The following is a 16,408-nucleotide window of genomic DNA, read 5'->3' as shown; positions in this document are numbered from 1 at the left end:
GATGAGGTTTGTGTAGATGCATTAGATTACAAAGCTTATTCTCATGAGTGGTTGTCAAATGTATAGTGTTCACAGTTACACAGGTATTTTTGCAATGTGAACAGTACTTGTGTTTAGCTGAGAGATAAGGGTAGTTAATGTAGCTGAGGCCCCTACACATAGTGTGTCACACAGTTGCCACACCGTGGAAGACCAATCTATTTTAGAAATGCCAGTATGCCTCCAGGCATCATCCTGTGTAGATATATAGCAATCTGTGGTAATGCCCCCTTTTTCAATTGCATCAAATATTTCAATATGATGTTTGATACACTACATAAAATCATAGAAATGTTCACATTGGCCCAATTAAATTTTGCATTATTTCTGAGTCCAGCTATTGGAAAAAATCTAAGCTGATCATTAATATCTAGCCCAGTTTGTGCTTTACAAATCAGACAAGCTTTCTTTAACATGTACTATAAATACAACTAGGCCAGTAGCAAAATCAATTGCAACCAGATTGATTTTAAAGTAATCATAACGTCACATACACTCAGTTGAATGACATAAATAAATACATGTCAGAAAGCATTGGACCGCTTATCCTATTTAAATATCCCTCATAGGTTGCACTTATATTAATGACACATCACAAACTACAAAGATAAAGAAAGGCAATGTTTTATTTGCTTTAACATTTTGGAAAAATCACAAATATTTACATTTAAAAATACTTGATTTTGTGTCTAGAACGGTGTACAGTAAAACATACTGAAACATGCCGAAGGTAAACTCCCATGTTGCAGGTGCAGAAGTGTGACAAAAAGTACAAAGAAAGATCCTTATTCACATTAATCAAGAACAATGAAATAAAACAGGATGAAGAAAAAAGTCACTGAGATGACCTCAAAACAGAGCATTTTTTGGTTGACTTAAGTAGCCATAGATTTTATGCTTACATTAGAGAAACAATAGTATGCTAGGACAGATTACACAGAATGGATACATTTTGATATAGATGTACACATGTCTTAGTGTCTATTGCAAAATAGAAGTAAATGCAAAAACTACAGTGTGATTTTCTAAAATTATTTGCCACTCATTCCACATTAGCCAGAGAATTCATTCTTTAGGAAGGCAGTGTCCTATTTTTGCAGGTTCCATTGGGATCAATAAATAGGTTTTGGTTATTGTTTGACTAATTATTGTAGGTAATGCAAGTGTTATCAAGTGAGGGTGCAGGCGATTGTTTGCCTTGTATTCAGCTACTGCTACCCAGAGTGTTTAGATTACAATTGGATACTATCAATACTAAAAGGCCCTCAGCAATGTCTTCATCATTATTGCATTCTCTGAGAGACCCACTAGGGAGGCGTGATGTTCAATACAATTGTCGTCGTTTGTCATTTCGGTCAAAATGGTCATTTTCCCTTCAGCATACAGAAGAATCACATAAATGCTTAGCTTAGTCGTACATGGTCATGGATCAGTCATCTCTACATGCTACCATAGATCCTCTTGATCACCTCCCCCTCCTCCTTCTCTAGAATCCCCTTATCAATGTAGGTATCCACTTGCTGGTCCATGAAGTCCCTCAGCTTGGACATGTCGTATTCTGGGGATGATGAAGAAGAAGGCATGTTAGAGCATCTAAGATTCTGTTATTTTGACAGACGCTAAGAATAGCAAGTGTTGACTAATGATAATAGTCTCGCTTAAAAGTGAGAAGCAGCTTTTTAAAAATATATACAAAGGCTATTTTGTACATCAAGTCTGCCAAAAACGTCTTGTCCAAAGCTTATACACCCACGCAAATCTGTTTTTTCTTCCTCTGGTGGGCCTGCTCATGGTGAGCATGGACATCTATCTGTGGTATAAAATATGGCTGCTACAGGTGGTGGGTGGGAGTGAGAGAGATGCTTTGTATGCATCAACCCCCAACAAAGTTGTAATCAAGGGAATACAAGTATCTGGGTTGTTTTGCTGAAAGTTTGTTCTCCTGCCCTCGTGCTCAATGTAGTGAATATTTTCGCTGTCAGTTACATAAGATATTAAAATTATACAAAATATAGTCCTTAATTTTCATGTTTCTTGACTCCCTTATGCTGCAGTCAAATGACAAAAAAGAAATCAAACAATCACACTTAAAAGGGATGGGATAATTCATTTGAACTGATTTTACCTGACAATATATCTGTGCAAGTGAGCAAGGTTTTTTTAAGTGTGAGTAACGATGGTTTAATTGAACACAGTGGTCCATTTTTTCTGCCATGGTCTCACTTTCCCCCATTCAAGTAAACAGCCCTAAGTGTCCACGTACAGACACAGCGGGAAATGACCTGCACCAATAGCAGGGCCTTTCACTGTCACTATAAAGCCCTCCGACTCTACCTATTATGGGGCCTTTATCCCACTTCCTTTTTTAAAATCAATCAGAGAGGGAGAGGCTGTCTTTTCCCAGACACCCCAATACACGTCTCTGCATGTTAATGGGCCTCCAGCAGGCACATGGAGAAGATCAATGGACAATAAACACAGGGCTGTACACTTCACTGGGGCCCTCGATAGAGATCGGAGAGGGGACCATGGACAAGACAGGAATAAGAAAATAGACAAGAAAAAATGAAAAAGAACAAGAAACAAACTAAATGAGGATAGTGGACACCATAGAGGAGAGAAGATGAGAAAGAGGAAGGAGTCAAATAAAATATAGTTTTTGTCTGCTGCCATAAACAGCATTCTGTATGGGTCCAGTGGTCTTTTTAAATTGCATGCTTTCATTCACCTCAGCTTGAGCCTAAAACTGTCTTTGAGTGTAAGTACTGACAGGAAAGCGATAGAAAGTCAAAAAAGCATTTCTATTTTTAGGAGAGCTTTTATGGCTGGTTAGTGTTTCGCAGCCAAAGTGCATAGACGACCTTACGTGTTGATGAATATCCTGCTCTCATTAACATTTCATTCTTCCTCTTCATTAAGTGCTACAGGAAACTGCTGTGTTCCACAGGACTTAGATTGTGCTGGAACAGGATCTCTATGCCTGACTGTTTGCGTTTCTATTAGTGCGGAACCGGTATGGTACCCAGTAAAATAAGAAGGGCAGTCATGTACTGCAGACCTTTGCCCCAATATTTGGTCGGTAAAGAAAGTGAAAAGAATCCTTCACCTGGATGCTGATCCAGATCCAGGCATAGACAGTAAAAGAAAGTGATCTTGTAGGATGACCAAATTGTGCTAATCAAGATGTGATAAACCGTAACCAGACTCAAATTCCCATTGTGAATACAGATATCTAGTCTGTGTATCTCTGTACCTGTGTGACCCTCTATGTGAAAATTTTAAGTAAATTGGACCAGTGCTTTTAAAATGATGTGAGCGGATAAAAGATAGATATATCCGATTAAGATGCCATCTACATCCCAGAGGGAGTGAGGGTGATAACATAAAAAAGAACAACGACAACAGCAAAAAAGAATTAGGTCAGCGATAGTATTGTAATCTATTATCATTATCAAATATGTTTGAGATCCATTTAGAATTGATGGGAACCCTAATCGATGTGAGGTAGCAATGCATTGTGAATAAAATATATACCCTCCTTCCTTAAATTGCATTTGCTAATGCTTTATTTTTTCCCCGAAATGTATGCAAAAGGAAAATGTGTCTATCTAAAAGTGCGTATTTTGAAGATTTCCCAATGAGAATATCAAGTAAGATGACATCTGGCTGCAGGCAACAGCTGACATCTGCTGCAAGCAACAGTGATCAACAACCAAAAGTAGCAATGATGAATATCAACATCATGTAATGTGATAGATCTGTTGCATTGACACAGATTTCAGCTCAAAGGGAAAAGGGGCTTTGGAGCGCCACAGACACACTCTCACAATCCACCCCCCACCCCCACCTCCCCCACTGCCCCACAACACACAGACCCATTACCCGCTCTATCACTTCTTTCTCTATTCTGCCCTGCTGGAACAGCACCCTCTCTGTGCTCCAAGAGCTCCTGGTTTACCAATGAAGCACTGTATGTACGAATGAAGCACTGTATTTACTAATGAAGCACTGTATGTACGAATGAAGCACTGTATTTACTAATGAAGCACTGTATGTTCGAATGAAGCACTGTATTTACGGATGAAGCACTGTATTTACGAATGAAGCACTATATGTACGAATGAAGCACTGTATTTACGGATGAAGCACTGTATTTACGAATGAAGCACTGTATATACGAATGAAGCACTGTATTTACGGATGAAGCACTGTATTTACGAATAAAGCACTGTATTTACGAATGAAGCACTGTATTTACGAATGAAGCACTGTATTTACGAATGAAGCACTGTATTTACGAATGAAGCACTGTATTTACGACTCTGTTCTGATCATATGCGTCAGGTAGATGGGGTGGAAAAAAGGGGTCTTTGTTTAAGAAAACAACAGCCACATCCCTATAATTAGGGCAAGCCCATCAAGGAAGCATGCATATTCACGAATCCTCTGGAAACTACTATAACACTGATTTACATTGCAAATGTGTGTGTGACTAAAACGACATAAAGAGGGTCCTAATTGAATGAGGCTCCAGAGAGCATCTCCATGTGGCCCTCAGCCCACGCTCCATCTCTGACCATTTGCAACAGAATCTCACATCAAGGTGAAATACATTTGATGTGGCACACAAGTTACAGCATAGAGTGAGCTTAGAACTTCCTTACAGCAGGTACACAACTTACGGCCCCTGGTTTTCATGACAAATGATCTTTGAATTGTTTACAAATATGTGACAGGAAGCTTGGGGTAACTAACACCCCCTCCCTACAAACGATCAGAGTGGCGTCCTCTCTTAATCTAGGACAGTGTTATATAGGCCACCAGTCCCCTCCTACACCGCCACTAGTTCTTGTATTGTAAGCTAAAGATGGGGAAATGCTTACCCTCTTTGTTGGCGTCTTTGTTATGCTTCTTTAGCCACTCAATATTCTTCCTGATTGCTTCCAAATAAGTCTCAGATTTACCCGGGTGACCTGCAAGAGAATGGGGTCAAGTTAAAGTCTTTTGTTTTCTAAAGGAGCATTTTCTCCTTCGTGGAACACAAAACACCAAATCTTTCACATTAATGGATTTGCACAAAGAATTGTCAGCTGTGTAAAGAAAATACAGATGACCTCATGCTAATTGAAATGCAAACATACAAAACTTCCAGTCTATGCCTTTTTTTATTTCTGCCTGATGTATGACATTGTACACATGTTGTTTTTCAGTCACGAGACGCAGAGCAGTGCAGGGAATGTACAGATCCACTGGCCTCTGCAAGTGATATCTGATAAACCTGGATCACCCCTGAGGTGCAAGCAGATGGGTTTGTCGAGTGGTGTCTTACCCACCCACCCACACACACACTCTCTCTCTCTCTCTCTCTCTCTCTCTCTCTTTCTCTCTGGCTCATATGCAGAGAAAAATAGTACCACCTGTTCAAGCATTTTTTTCTTCACTGCATCATTGAAACTTAATTCTCTCAAAATTGTAATATCCTGAAATGATCATGATCAATAATCAAGTTCTATTGTGGCCTTCCTTGTCTTGGTGCATACATGTATGCAATTACCATATCATAACTGACATAAAATATCCTGAGTAGCAGTTTGTTAAATTCAAATTTAAATATCAAATTCTTAAATTTCATGTTATGTATTACTTAACATTGGATATGTGTTCTCACAAACATTTTGTGTGCGCAAAGTAGTTTTTCTTGCCACCACTTCAGATATATGACTCTGATCTGGTGAGTGTGAAATTTTAATTGTGTCCAACTCACTGGTCTCTGTTGCGGCCTGCATGTTTTTGGTGGAGTCCTTCAGCAGCTCATACTCTTTCTGCATCTTTGCTGCCTCTGCCTTAGTGTTGTCCTCATCGTCTGTTAGCTTGCCTGGACAGTGGGGCAAAGGGCCAAATGTGAGGTGCTGTGCTTCTACTGTACCAACTGCACCCCTAATGTAATGTGCCTCTCATGACTGACAGTCAGTGTCCTTTTGGAGGAGTTAGCAGAGGGACATGTACCTGTAGGTGGTGTCAGAACTGGGATCCCAAGAGACTGGCCCAGCTTGTTCTTTGTCTGCAAGGCAATCATGGCATCCAGATTCTCTGCAGAGAAAAGGTTCAGTTACGCTGATGACCTATACATAGCTAATCAACATACACAGGTTGTCATTTTCACCATACTATTTTTACTCTACACTGTAACTCCCCTTAAAATGATCAGTGGCTTCAACCATGGTCATTGAGTCTTTGGTACAAACACAGAAACACAGGGTCTAACATTACCATTCTAATGGAAGTGAATATGCTGGTATCACACAATCACATGGACAAACATACGTACATAGGCTACACACTGTCATGACGGAGGGGGCATTATCTCCATCGAACAGCTTTCATCAGAGTGACAGGTGACTCATCCCTGTCACAATAGGAGTCGGCAATGGGCCGTTACCAGGCAACACACAATTCCGTGCCCCTGGTCGCCATAGAACCTTGACATTAAGTGGCTGAGGTTGCTGTGGAAACCTTGTTTTACGTAATAGGGGCATGCATGATGTTATCTCTCTGCTATCTTAATGACTCTGCTAACGTCGTTAGAGGTCTGAACACAGTAGAACTAAATCACAGAGACAGCTAATTACTAAGGCCCTGAGCACGGAGAGGACACATCATCTCACTTAATTTGGATGGGTTGTGTCACAGGACAGGAGGCCCAAACAGGTGAGCAGGCTGGCCCTGCTGACCAGTCGTCCATGTAATGAGGGATCACTGGCTGTACCAAAAGAAGGCTTAGAGCCTGCTGTCCCCCACAGCCTTTTAAACAGGGGTATACATGCACAAACATACACTAATTTGCACACACACACACACACACACACACACACACACACACACACACACACACACACACACACACACACACACACACACACACACACACACACACACTTTTTACGATCTGTTACGATCTCTCTTTTGAGAGCGCAGAGAACAAACATTTCTGGTCAATTCAAAGTAAATCATCTGTAAATTCCCTCTACTTTGCAGGTATAAATTACCTTTGGATCAATACTTATTTCTGTAACTATGCAATTAAGGGAAAAATAAAATAACATGACGGCTTGAAATAGGTTAAATTCAGTACAAGATAGAATGCCATATAGACAGAGTGTGACCTCTATGCTTGAATGGGTAAGGTCATATGCAGTAACCCTGAAATGTCAGGCAAATAACATCAAACAGAGGTAGTTTCCAGAGGAGTCTGTCCTATTTTACAGAGGGTAATTGCCCGGAACACAGCTGCTGTGTGTGTGTACAGGTCTCTGATGAGATAGGCCTGGCTTTAAGAGCACAAGCGGCCTAATGGCACATCAAACACCCACCCACACACAGACACACACACTACACACACAGACACACTGTGTCATCAATACCGCCAACATCAAAAGGGATCTCCCACCTAATCCGATGTGAATCATTTTCCCTCTCTACAATATGCTGCATCACAGTTCAAAATAAGTCCACCTAAAGTCATTAAACTAATTTAAACATAACTAGCTCTCACTGTTAGCAATACATCACTACCCTTTTGCCATATCCTTTCAAGTGAGTGTGCAAGAGCACATTTGCATTGAAGTGTGATATTTAATCTCTCCTTTGATTGTGGCTACTCTCAGCATGTCATCTTGGAGGCTACTGAGGCAAGAGGAAATATGATCTGAATCAATACATCACATCAATATGAGACATGGAAAATGTTAGTTTCCCGTTTTAATGCTGCTCAAATTACAGCCTGTCTTTGGCAAGTAATGCCAGGCCATCTGGGTATATCCAATGTGCAGTGGGCAAGCAGTAAAACGGGATCAGTTTGAAATCAGAGGGACATCAAGCAACATGTTAAAGTTTACTGGGAAACTTACCCAGATACGAGACGCCTTCCTCTGGAGTGATGGTGCCATATTTGACCATCATCTTCACAAAGTCAATCAGGGTCTTCATGATGGTGATCAGGGTCTCCCTCTCCTCAGCATCTTGCTCTAGAGGAAGCAGATTTCAGTTTTTCAGCTAAGTTAGAAGAGTAGAGTGAGGTAGCAGAGTTTCAAGGTTTGCAGAAAAGCTGCTATGAACTATAGTAGACATTTTCTCATCATATTTTGAACATTGTTTCAGTATGACAAAAATGTCTCTTAACCGTATCCATCCACTGTGAGTCACTGATAACATAACCATCTTTTAGAGTGTTATTACACTGGTTGAATTGAATGACTTGGGTTAAATTCATTACACCCAATACTGTCCCTCATATCAAAAGTTAAACAGTGCACAGGAAATAAGATGGCTTTATAGCAGTGCAGGCAATGGCTTAGAGATTCAATCTTGCATCAGGTAAACACTGGCTGTGTAGACAGATAACCTGTGCTAGCATGTCCTGACGCTCTCACCTGAGTCGAGGCTCTTGAGGAGGCGGTAGAAGTTGGGGAAGTACTGCAGGTCCTGCAGGCTGTCCACAGGGCTCAGCTCATTCCTGTCATTGCCCTCGCTGGCTGCGTCCCAAGCTGTGTCCGCAGCCTCGTCCGTCTCTTCGTCCACATTCTCTGGCTCTTCGTCTTCCTCATAGCGCCGGCTGGGCAGCCTGTCGGCCTCCTCCTTTGGTCAGACAGAACAGAAGGTTAAAACAAGAGGCATCACCTCGCGTGACAGTGAGTGTGTATGAGTCAGATCAAATCAGATTTGACCCTCACTCTCATTAAAACTTGAAATGATAAACCTACACAATTTGTTATCTAATAAGAACCGTGAGTATGTGTGTACTGGTCGCACGCATGCATATGTGCGTATATGTATGTATAAGCATGCATATGTGTGTGTATGTATGTATATGCATGCATGTGGGTGTTAGGGTATACTGCAATACATGTAGTTTACACATGAAAGGACCATAGTGAATAAGATAAGAATGTCCTCCTCAAATCAAGTGTTCTCTCCATCCTGTCTTACCATGTTGTCCTCAGGTGCTGCATCCACATCATCTCCCCTGGAGATGGGGTAGTCCATACTCATGTCTGGCTCATCAATCTCATTGTCCTTCGCATTTTTGGTGATGAGGTCCTGGAGGGCCTCTGCCACTTCATACTCCAACGTATCTGCTTGGCTATCCGTGATCTGAGGACAAAGAGTTATGTTAGCGCTGTGTCCACGTGGATTAGGTTGTCTTAGGCAACGCACATGTTAGAAACACCCACATCTCCTTACCAGTCCGAGTTTCAGGAGTTTGGACACAATCCTGTCGAACACCCCTCTGTCATCCTCCTCGTAGATTTTTTTGGCAATTTTCTGGACAATGTCTTCTGCTGTCAGTGGGGTCCCATCAAGCTGACGGAAACTCTCAGGGTCTTCTAATAAATATGATGAAACATTTTGGAAAATTCATCAGACATTACAATTTGTATTTCGAATATGATTTTTTAAATAAGACTGCATTTTAGTCTTTAGAGTTTAAATGTCAGTAGTGCTACATCTCTTTCTCTCTCTCTTTCTGTGTGTGTGTGTGTGTGTGTGTGTGCATTTCCTGGTAAAGGGATGTGGTGCAGCCTCTCCTTCCTAAAGCCACAGCCTGGATCATTAGGGCAGCACAGCCAATCAGTTCTTACATGGCAGTTATTAATGAGGCAGATCCCCACCAGCGGAAGTGAGTGAAAGTGATATGGCATTGGCAGCATCCATCTGCCTGCAGTCAAACTCCTGCTGGCTCTCTAATTTGACTCTTATATAATGTGCCATGATGGTGCAGTGGATTTGAACATAACCATGCAGATCTCTGCAGTTGTGTGTGATTAAACGCAAGCACAACAGATAAAAAAGACAGGCCCTCTCAGTGCTGTGATTAGACCTCAAAGCTAAAACAGCAACATCACATTTTTCAGTGCTTCAAACTCTGCAGTTCCAGCCATCCTAAAAGACATCCGTAGTGCATCAAATATTTTTGTAGAATGCTTGCCAGCACAGGGTATGTTGTATGAGCACATAGTCGGCTGCTGACCCAGCGGCATTAAGCACAGTTAAAGTGATTGAACTCAGCAAGAATGGCCTGGATCAAAGAGCGCAGAGCTGAAGGCATAGAGAAGGCATGGATGAAAGAGGAAGGATACATGACTACAGCACTGGCCTCACTTCGCCAGCCAAATCCACATGCGCCCTGCAGAGTGTATTGATCTGATACGGGTGGGTGCATTTCTCTTACAAAAACACACCAGTGGAAAAACAGCAGACATACAGACTGAATAGAGGCTTACTGGATGCTGGTTCACTCATACGAAAACATATGAAAACTTGATGGGAACCTGTTCAAATTTAGGAATATTGTACCACACCAAAGTCTCAGAAGGGGGTTGAAGTAAGTAAGCTTTAGAGGTAGCAGAGGTTTAGCACGCCTGGGAGTGACAGACGGTGAACAGATAATCCCATCTCAAACAGAACATCTCTAGACTGACCTGTCAGCTCAGCAGCGAGTGCAGAATTAAAGATCAAAGCGACAGACATCTGGGACCTGTGCCCCTATGCAGTTGCAGCACCAGTCCAAACATTGACCTAGCCCCGTTAGAGAGTACTTTTCCATGGCTTGTAATCATTCTGTTTTAAAGTTCCACGCTAATAATTGCATATTTTATATAAAAAAAAATGATAAAGGGTTGAAGATTAGTCAGTGTTGAGATGTACTGCTACTGTTTCTGATTATTATTTCTCTTTCATCAATGATTTCAGTTAAGTGTTTTCCCATGTCTAATTACCTTTGTAGTCCATGCCATTCTTGGTGGAATCATAGTCATCTGCTAGCCTTCTGTTCTTGGTTGAGTCGGCCTCATCAGGGACGAACTGGTCATCTTTACTTGACTTGGGGGTCTCATTTTCACCCTGCTTGGATTTCTCTGCCAGCGACTTCAAGAGAGTGAAGTCATCACTATCAGAGTTGGTTGCCGAATCACTCGACTCCTCAGCTTGCTTCGTATCTGGAGCTGAAATATTACATTTGTAATATATAACAAATGTATTACCAAAAAACACAAGAAATAGTTTATTTGGATAAATTAAAGGGAATGTGGTTGCTGTCTTACCTGTTGTGTCTGCCTTTTTAATATTGTCAGCTTCAGCAATCTGTTGTAAGGACAAGAAAAGTATGTCATTCATCTATCTGACAAAGTAAGTCAGGTAGTCTTGGGTTGAACAATACTATTCGATTCTTTATATGATTTCAGCTCTGGACTAGGACAGTTAAATTACTTTTCTTTAATTTACTTTAATATAACCTTAAGTAGGTATATATCTGATGAGAAAAACAGAGAATACAGGAAGTGCTTCACTTTAATATTAACAGCTCAGAATTTTAATATTGATATAAAATAATAACAAAATGTCCAACTCTGAATGACACACACCTGCTCCTGAACAGGTCTCTCCTCAGTTAACTGTCTGTTGTGTACAGTTTTATCTGAAATGGCAAAAAAGTATACTATGTCAAATAAAATGCACAAGGTACACAGGCTAAAATCTATGGCATGGCATTTCGTTAGAGTGTTCTGTTTACTTTATTCTAACAAGTTCAAACCTAATGATTTGGACTGCGACCGACATAGACTACTGTATTAAGTTGCCTTGCACTGTCCAATCGGAGAGACCGAGGAATAAGAGGATTAGTGAACAAAAGATTAAACTGCCATGAAAATAGAACGCAATCGACTTACAATTACATGAAATAGACAAAATGTAATATTAGGGTACATCTCTAAAGGCAAAATGTAGACTAATATTAAAATCAGTTATTAACATTATGTTGTGATAATCAAGTTAGATCGTGTCTTTCAGCAATCGTTTGAGAAAATGACTGTAATTTCATTATATGATCGCTATGGGAAAACATCATCCTGCCAGAAAACCTTAGCTCATAAATATTTTTCCATATGACTTCCTATAACAGGTTTGTTAGAGTCCACTTACCGTCAGCACTGGCAGGTGTTGGAAAGGCAGAGAGATGGTGAACGGTTAGAGCAAAAACCTGAATTAAGACCAGAATCCCCAAGCTCTTTGACGCCATTATTTTAGTTGTGGCCAGGAGTAGAGCTCCTGGTATGTTCACTTCGTATTTTGTCTTCTATCTGTACACCTTGTGACCGACTACAAGAAAGTGCTGACAGGTTTGGACAGCTCCCTTGGCTAACGGTGACGCTGCTTCTTCTGACTGCGCTGTCCGGTGCCTATTACAGTGTCTGAATGGGGAGGGGCAAGGTGCTGTTTCCCAGAGCGCTGCTGTGGAGCTGTTACGTACCCGCGGTGCTGAAATCAGGTCGCTGGCTATAATTAAAAAGAGATAAGCTGGTAGAGCTCGTTGGCCTTAAGCTGCGCGTGAGCTCACACCTGCCGCCTAGCAGTCGCACCTTTACAACATCAGACTCCGAGCCAGTCCGATCGAATTGTTGGGCGACGCCGAAAATCCGCCCATGTGCGTCACCTCCTTCACAACCTGCGTCAGACAATCCATTTTCGATAGCTTCTACATTTTAATAAAAGAGAGCCTATTGACAGCAGACCATGCCCTACCAGTGCATATTCTAAATTAGTTGGCCCCCTCCTTTTGATCAAGGCCAGGTGGTGATTATCAGCAATGCTAAAAAAACACACAAAAAAACAATAACGTTTCAGTTTTACGCTTCTCAAAACTATAATAAGAGTGAATATTAACAAAATATTTTCTATAATAACATTTTACCTGTGGTGTTAAATTTAGGCGTGTTTGTGTAAACTGTGCATGTTTTCCGTGAACATCTGTGTTCTGCCCTCCCCCAGTTTGGCACATCGAAGCTCCCTCGCAGGATGCGAGGCGGGCCGCAGTGGACTGCTGCCACCACCTGCAGGTGGCGGAGGAAGCTATTCGTCTGCTTCAGCATAAATATGGATGAAAAACCGCCAACCTCATTTTTGCTTACCTCATTTACAAACTGTTGCCAAGTTTTTCCATAAGTGCCTTTTCGATCGAAATGATGCGGATGATTTGAAGTAGGCCTAGCCTAGGCCTACTCTGACCTTTTTATAGCAAATCACACTTCTGTTGTCTGACACTTTGCTTCAGAGTGTAATGTTGCTTAGTAAGATATTAGCATATGATATTTTGCTGTTTTGCTCCATAAAATGGAGTAGAGTAGCCGCCTAGGCCTATATAATCAACAATTAAAAACAACCTTCATCGCGAGGATGTTGTATCGCAACGTAACAGCGCCATCAGGTGGGAGAATATTTGAGTGGTGGATGAGACGGCAATCTGCTCCGACAGAGGCATATGCCAATGCCTCTAAAATGAAGGTCATTACAAGCTTTTAGTAAATTTGAGTTGTGTCCTGTCTAAGGAGTGATTCAGTGTTTCCAGCTCCGACTTGTGGAAGCTGGACACAACAAAATTCGTTTTTATAAGGGGGAAGTCCCTCGAGCACAACACTGATGAGTAACAACAACAACAACCAGACAACCGTCAACACCATTAACAACACAATAGGACAGGATAGCGCAGAGGAAGAGGAGAATGTTGAGCAGGGAAGACTGTAGATAGAAGATGAGATGAGATTGCAAGTGTGGAGGAAGCAGAGTGAAGATGGGAGGAAGTGATGTCTTTTCTCCAAATGGGCTTCATGGCTGGAACATCAGTAGCTGCAGGACAGTTGAACTGTGTGTAAGATTTGGGAAGCAGTGCTAAGGACAGAGGAGAGTGAGGAAGAGGCCTTGACTGTTGCAGAGCACTTCCTGTAGGAGGTATGTTAGTAGAATCCTATAACCACACAGAAGAACACTGCTGGATGGATGCTGAGAAAGTGGAAGCTGAGAATTGTTAAAGCTGATTTGCATACTTGATTGATCTGTTAGCCTACAAACAAACAAATAAGCTTCTGAATGCTCTTACCCATGATTTCCATTTCAGTGTAAGCTATATTGTCTGAAATGCCTTGTTGTTATTATTGCTCATCTGCATTTTTTCAAACAGAAAACACGGACATCCATGTTGTTTTGCACTGTGCAGTTTAGCCATCTCCTAGATAGATAGATAGATACTTTATTGATCCCCAGGGGAAATTCAAGAATTTCAAGAATTCAAGAAATTCCTTTCCTATTTCACAGAGAAAACTAGATGAAAATAATTCTACATTTATCAAAATCTCTCTTATTATCTAAATATCCAATTGTGCATGCAATTCAAATATTGAAATTACCGGAATGCTACTCCCATGTTAAGTGTGCTGATTTAGTTAAATCTGGGCCTCTAATTTGCATAGTGAAGCACTTCAGTGAAACCCCTTATTTGTATGTCAAAATACAGAATAGCACCTCATCCCCCCAGTATGTGTATTCAATATGACCTCTAATATTTTGAAAAACAATATTTATCTGACAGAATTAAAAATCGTCCTATGTCTTAAAGTTGCATAGGATGTCTTTTTATTTGACTCATATTCCTTATTTTATTGAGGTAAGAACTAATAGTGAAAATATAGTCTTGGTCATGGAGAAAAACACTGTTTTTATTCGATGTAGCCTAATTTTGGTTCACCAACAGGAAATGGAAAATTTTTATGGTCATCTCAAATCTCAAAAACAGTGACAGCATTTCAAAATAAAATAAACAAGTCCTAATTCCCACTAGTCAATTCCCACAATTCCTCAGTGTTCTCAGACAGTGTGGTTGTGTCCATGTATTAAATTGACTTCATCTGAAACTGCAACTATGCCGTCCCACAAGGATTGGGTTCTCCATTTCCCACCCTCCTGAGCTGACCATTCCAGTCTTTCTCAGTGCTGTCCTTCTGGCTGTCCCCTGCTTCTGCATGCAGTACAGAGGGGATGGCTGAGCTCCTGCTCCCGCTCTCCTCTTCCTCCTCCTCCTCCTCTTCCTCAGCCTCAGTCACTCTGCTGCACCTCGACCTGCAGCCGATGTTCTTCAGGAGGGCCCTGCAGCGCCTGCGGAAGGCTGTGTCACAGCAGGCGTAGAGCAGAGGGTTCAGGCAGCTATTCACGTAGCCCAGACAGATGGTGTAGGGGTGGGCCAGGAGCAGCAGCTGGACCAAGGGGCAGGAGTAGGGCAGCAGCTCCAGCTCCATCAGCATGGCCAGGCTCTTGTTGGCGTGGTAGGGCAGCCAGCACAGGAAGAAGGCCAGCACCAGGGTGACGATGACGCGCAGCAGCCGGCGCTGGCGCCCGCGGTCGGGCCGCGGACTCTCGCGGAAGTGCTGGGCCAGCAGGCGCCCCAGCGAGCAGTAGCATAGCAGCAGAACGGCCAACGGCAGCAGGAAGCCCAGCAGCGTGGACTTGAGGCCCAGCGCCGCCCCCCACGCCACCTCCAGCCGCTCGCGCTCCTCCGGCTCCAGCTGGCCGGGGATCAGGCTGGAGTAGTCCATGTCACAGGAGGAGATGAAGGCCAGAGCGGAGTCCTGAGGCAGGCCGGCGTCCTCCTCCTCAGGCCACTTGTCATCGGACTCGCTCCCCAGGCCCACCTGCTTGACCGTCATGAGCAGGAGAGCCGGCAGGGCCAGCACACCCGCCGCCAACCACACCACACTCACCACGACCGGTGCCCGGCACAGCTCGGCGCCCCGCATGGCCCCTGTTGTGCGTCGCCGTGCGATGACCCAGTAACGCTCCACGCTGAGGCCAGTGAGGGAGAAGACACTGGCGTACATGTTGAGTGCCACTATGAAGCTGCTGACCTGGCACAGGGGCTTGCCAAAGGGCCAGTGGTAGCCCAGGGCTGTGTACGCAGCCCAGAGGGGCAGAGTCAGCACAAAGGCCAGGTCAGCTGCGGCCAGGCTGGCGATGAGAGAGTCGGTGATGGAGCGGGATGACGACGGGGTGGAGGGTCCACTGCAAGCAGTTTTGGGCTTGCTGGACTTCGAGCAGCTGCTGACTCTTGCCACTCTCCCCCTGGGCCGGTCCAGGTACACCCAGAGGACCAGACCATTGCCCAGAGATCCAAGGACAAAAACTAGAACGTAGACAGAAGGTATGAAAACCAGTGAGGGGCTCCACTCACTGTAGTCACACTGGGGGGAAGGGGAAGAGGAAGGTGGAGGAGTGGAGAAGCGTGCCTCAGGAAGGGACATCGCTCCCAAGCTGGCAGCAGCCACAGTGGCGTGTGTGTGCAGGGCCCTTGAGTCAGTAGCCCTTTCCTTCCTTTAATTACCTTTCCGCTTCTTAGAGGATGTAGCTGAAAAGGAAACCAATCCACAGCTATTTAAGAGTGAAGAAGATGTTTAACGGAATATTCTTCATGCGCTGACCAAACATATTGAATAAGGACAAAACATTTTCCTTGACATTCCCAATAGGTAATAAATAATATGAGCATGAA

The 16,408-nt window shown here is 42.9% G+C and overlaps 2 protein-coding genes across 2 annotated transcripts; both read right to left on the bottom strand.

The window, feature by feature from the left end:
- Nucleotides 1–1,414: 1,414 nt before the first annotated feature.
- On the bottom strand, nt 1,415–12,447 carry scg3 (secretogranin III). Its single transcript, XM_076288209.1, has 12 exons — nt 12,019–12,447; nt 11,460–11,512; nt 11,139–11,178; nt 10,815–11,039; nt 9,280–9,422; nt 9,025–9,189; nt 8,469–8,673; nt 7,947–8,063; nt 6,046–6,129; nt 5,804–5,914; nt 4,923–5,012; nt 1,415–1,597 (listed from the first exon to the last, which is right to left on the bottom strand). Exons 1-12 carry the CDS (start codon nt 12,113–12,115, stop codon nt 1,479–1,481), a joined length of 1,449 nt encoding a protein of 482 aa, XP_076144324.1. The 5' UTR covers nt 12,116–12,447; the 3' UTR covers nt 1,415–1,478.
- Nucleotides 12,448–14,786: 2,339 nt separating this feature from the next.
- On the bottom strand, nt 14,787–16,160 carry aplnr2 (apelin receptor 2). The gene has a single exon (XM_076286623.1). The coding sequence runs from the start codon at nt 16,158–16,160 to the stop codon at nt 14,787–14,789; it is 1,374 nt and encodes a 457-aa protein (XP_076142738.1).
- Nucleotides 16,161–16,408: the final 248 nt, after the last annotated feature.

Source organism: Alosa pseudoharengus, unplaced genomic scaffold, assembly GCF_046254945.1.
Source record: "Alosa pseudoharengus isolate Yale_2024_CS ecotype anadromous, Long Island Sound unplaced genomic scaffold, YU_APseudo_1.1 YU_APseudo_1.1_scf_16, whole genome shotgun sequence".
Classification (NCBI taxonomy): domain Eukaryota; kingdom Metazoa; phylum Chordata; class Actinopteri; order Clupeiformes; family Clupeidae; genus Alosa; species Alosa pseudoharengus.
The sequence above is the reverse complement of the archived record's forward strand: the minus strand, read 5'-3'. Positions and strand labels throughout refer to the sequence as shown.

Excerpts from the sequence above, each read along its gene's own strand:
- aplnr2 (XM_076286623.1), bottom strand. The coding sequence starts at position 16,160 with ATGTCCCTTCCTGAGGCACGCTTCTCCACTCCTCCACCTTCCTCTTCC.
- scg3 (XM_076288209.1), bottom strand. The coding sequence starts at position 12,115 with ATGGCGTCAAAGAGCTTGGGGATTCTGGTCTTAATTCAGGTTTTTGCT. Across the intron at positions 5,013-5,803 it reads GCAGGCCGCAACAGAGACCA|GTCACCCGGGTAAATCTGAG; the intron begins GTGAGTTGGACA and ends ATTCTCTTGCAG. Across the intron at positions 1,598-4,922 it reads CAAAGACGCCAACAAAGAGG|AATACGACATGTCCAAGCTG; the intron begins GTAAGCATTTCC and ends CATCATCCCCAG.